This window comes from Eriocheir sinensis, chromosome 61 (genome assembly GCF_024679095.1).
Source record: "Eriocheir sinensis breed Jianghai 21 chromosome 61, ASM2467909v1, whole genome shotgun sequence".
NCBI lineage: Eukaryota > Metazoa > Arthropoda > Malacostraca > Decapoda > Varunidae > Eriocheir > Eriocheir sinensis.
In genome coordinates this window covers 2,984,553-2,988,304 of record NC_066569.1, presented here as the reverse complement: position 1 = coordinate 2,988,304, position 3,752 = coordinate 2,984,553, and the positions used below count along the sequence as shown (strand labels likewise).

Genomic DNA, 3,752 nt, shown 5'->3' with positions numbered 1-3,752 from the left:
GAGAAAGACCTGGGAGTATACGTTACCAGGCTACCAGTGAAGGGATATCCAGCACACCAATACCACATAGGAAACACTCCACTATCCACCACAGAGGCAGAGAAAGACCTGGGAGTGTATGTTACCAGGCTACCAGTGAAGGGATATCCAGCACACCAATACCACATAGGAAACACTCCACTATCCACCACAGAGACAGAGAAAGACCTGGGAGTGTATGTTACCAGGCTACCAGTGAAGGGATATCCAGCACACCAGTACCACATAGGAAACACTCCACTATCCACCACAGAGGCAGAAAAAGACCTGGGAGTATACGTTACCAAGCTACCAGTGAAGGCTAAATCCGTGCCAATCACAGTGGATGGGTTAAACTAACCTAACCAACTGAAAACTGTATGTAAGTTAGTGTTCAGAAATGTGAATGAGTGTGCTGAAAAATGTTACAAATAAAGATTCATATCAAAATGTAAAATTAAAAACACTGGACATTTTAAACTAACCTAACCTAACCAGCTGAAAACTTTACGTAATTTAGTGTTCAGAAATCTGAATGAGTGTGCTAAACAATGTTACAAATATAAATCTTAAGGAAATAGAAAATTAATTATATAAAGCTAAAGAATATAATAAAAGGATACTATAAATCTAACCTAACCACTTTAAGACACAAACACACACCAGGAACGGAGACGACATGACTCCCCTCACAGCAGGAGGTCAGCCGATGATTTAAGTCACCCATAACTGTGACCTCCGATGACCTGACCAGCACTGATGGGGGTAGAAATGACCTCACGGGGTGGGTCAAGAATTACCCTGCCTGTCGAACCTTCCATCCTGACGATACACCTGGAAATGAAGAGTCTAGTTTAGTGTAGGTGTAAGGCTGAAAAAACTCATTATTATTATTATTATAATCAGTGGTAGCAGTAGCAGTTATGGTAGTAGCAGTAGTAGTAGTAGCAATAACACAGTCAATATGGATAATTTGTCCTATCAAATATTAAAAAATAGCAAGATTGAGGAGATCATAAGGCATATCAAATTAAAGTTGGAGGTACCGGTATAGTACTATGCGTATAACCTCATCTACTTGTTCAATGGGAAGAATGGATATAAGCAGACAAAAAAAATAATAGAATAGAGGATTAAAACAACTTATACTGTATATCTTAAATAGAACCACTGAGTCAATAAAAACAACCTCCATAACCTCACACTCACTCAGGGAAGGAGAATGGAAGCAACGAATTTCCTGAAACAATACAGCTGAGAAACCACCCCCACCACGGCCCCCTGACACTCACTACCACCACTGCAGGATGTCTGGAGGAGTCTTCGGGGCCTACAGGGGGACGAAGAGCCACAGGAACCTCGAGTTCAAGAACAGCAGCTTCGAACTGAAGAACACCAACCTCGAACTCAACAAGTGCGGCCTCCTGCTCTTCTTCGTCACTTCGGGATGAGTTTTGGGTTTGTTATTGTTCAGTGTTTAGTGATGGCACAGGCGAGGACAAAGGGCGAGGAGGAGGTCCACGAGCTCGGCCTGGGGGAGGGCAAACGTCTGCTTGGCCTGGGTCGGCTGGCAGCGACTGGGGGGCGGGGACTCTGCCTCCTCCAGTGAGACTATAATAATGACATTATTGTAGTCTCAGCCTCCGCTGTCGTCTGTTCGGTCATCGTCGCGGGTGAGGGGGCCCTTTCAGGCCCATTATTCCCTGTCCTCAGCTTTTCCCGTGTGTGTGTGTGTGTGTGTGTGGGATGCCGCCTCAGGCGGTGCCCTATAGCTCCCACTGGGTGCCGTGGTTGTCTTGGGAGGTCCACCTCCATCTCCCTCCCAGGAGGGGGCGGTGTCGAGGCATGGTGGTCCGGGCGCCTCGTCTCTGCTAGCGTTGTCGTCGGCGCCTCCTCCTTGGTCCTCTCGGTCCGTGGTCGGTGGTTCATTCGTATCCGTCGCTTTCTTCCACTGCGGCTGCTGTGAAGCCTACTGTAGGGGAGTCCCCTGCAGCACGGCCCATGGAATACGCCGGAGTCGTTCGGGGCACCTGGTGGGCGTGGTGCCCACACACCCACAGTGAGGACGCCGCGCCGCGGTGATCCGCTCCACCCCGCCCCGCGTGGCGCGGTGCCTGCCGCCGCCGCACGGCTCCTGTCCATGTTGGCACTGTGGCTCTGGTGCCCGGAAGCCTGGCACCGGCAGCACCGGACCGGTTCAGGAACAAAACGGCGACAGGTGAAGTGCCCCAGCACCCGAGGCCCGGCGAGGCGTCAGCCGAACACCCCGAGTGGGCGGCGTCGTGGAGGCACGCCTCTTCGCCACAGGAAACTCCAACTCAAGACAACAACCTCGAACTCAAGAATTGTGGCCTCCTCCTCCTCCCCTTCTTCGTGAGGGGTGTTTGATGCCTTCAGCAGGGGTGTACGTTATTCCAGACTGTCACCGCCCCAGCCACGAACACCAATACTTCTGCACACCACTTCAGGTAATACCATTAACAATTTTGTACGGGAGGGGGGGAGGCATAGTTTGAAGGGGGAGGCTTAACCATGAAGGGGGAGGCTTAAAGAAAGAGAAGGAGAGTATTCATGATGAGCGAGAGAGATATCTGTAATTATTGTAATCTACCCACGGCAAGGAGGAGGAGGAAGAGAAGGAGGAGGCTGGGTATATATGTATCAGTATGTAGGTATAATTATGTGTGAGTATAAAGTAGTGTAGTATTTTTTGTTTTCATGAATAAGTAAAGAAATTGAAAGGGAAACTATGAGAAATCTTGCTTTATGTGTAAGTTAGATAATTTAGAAGAAGAAAAGAGATAAGGAAGGAAAACAAGAAGGAAGGAGAATGGAGGAATATATGTATGTATGTATGTATGTATGTAGTAGTGTATAGTGTAGTGTGTGTGTGTGCGTAGTGACGTTAAACTAATCCCCAGTCTATTATTACACTGTCCTATAGTAACTACCAAACCAAACTATACAAACCTAGACAGTCTGTAATGGTTAGGTTATCCATACAACACCAAGGACTCAAAAGACTTCCCATATAGCAGGGCTGGGTGTGTATTTCAGTGTGTGTGTGTGTGTGTGAAGGAACCTAAACACATTCACCATATTCTTTCCTTTCTTTCTTTATTACTTCTTATTTTTTAGTTCCTTCCTTCCTTCCTTCCTGCCTTCTTTCCTTCCTTCCTTTCTTCCTTCACAAATTCCCTTATGTGTGTGTGTGTGTGTGTGTGTGTGTGTTTTATATATCTCATTTTCTCTAATCATCTTGTGTGTGTTCAGAGAGAGAGAGAGAGAGAGAGAGAGAGAGAGAGAGAGAGAGAGAGAGAGAGAGAGAGAGGCCTTTAGCAGCTTAAGAAAATCAACATACCCCAATTTCCTCCCTCCCTCCCTCCTTCCCTCCTTCCTTCCTTCCTTCCCTCCTTCCTTTCCCTCCAATTTCCTACTAAGAGAGGAGACTGCAGAGGGTCATGCTCCTAATAGTTATAGTAGTAGTAGTAGTAGTAGTAGTAGTAGTAGTAGTAGCAGTAGTAGTAGTAGTAGTAGTAGTAGTAGTAGTAGTAGTAGTAGTTGTAGTAGTAGTTGTAATAGTAGTAGTAGTAGTAGTAATAGTAGTAGTAGTAGTAGTAGTAGTAGTTGTGGTGGCGGTGGTGGTAGTTTACTGCACACACACACACACACACATACACATATAGACAGAAGAAAGAAAGAACGGAATGAATAAAAGAAATGAGAAAAAAGAA

General features: G+C 46.6%; 1 protein-coding gene across 1 annotated transcript in view; it reads left to right on the top strand.

The window, feature by feature from the left end:
- Nucleotides 1–1,325: 1,325 nt before the first annotated feature.
- Nucleotides 1,326–3,752, top strand: part of LOC126986007 (uncharacterized protein DDB_G0271670-like) — a gene marked incomplete at its 3' end in the record, with an annotated part of 26,957 nt that continues 24,530 nt past the window's right edge. The window contains exon 1 of the mRNA XM_050841693.1: nt 1,326–1,432. Within this exon, the coding sequence (XP_050697650.1) occupies nt 1,326–1,432 (107 nt within the window). The remainder of the gene's footprint in view (nt 1,433–3,752) is intronic.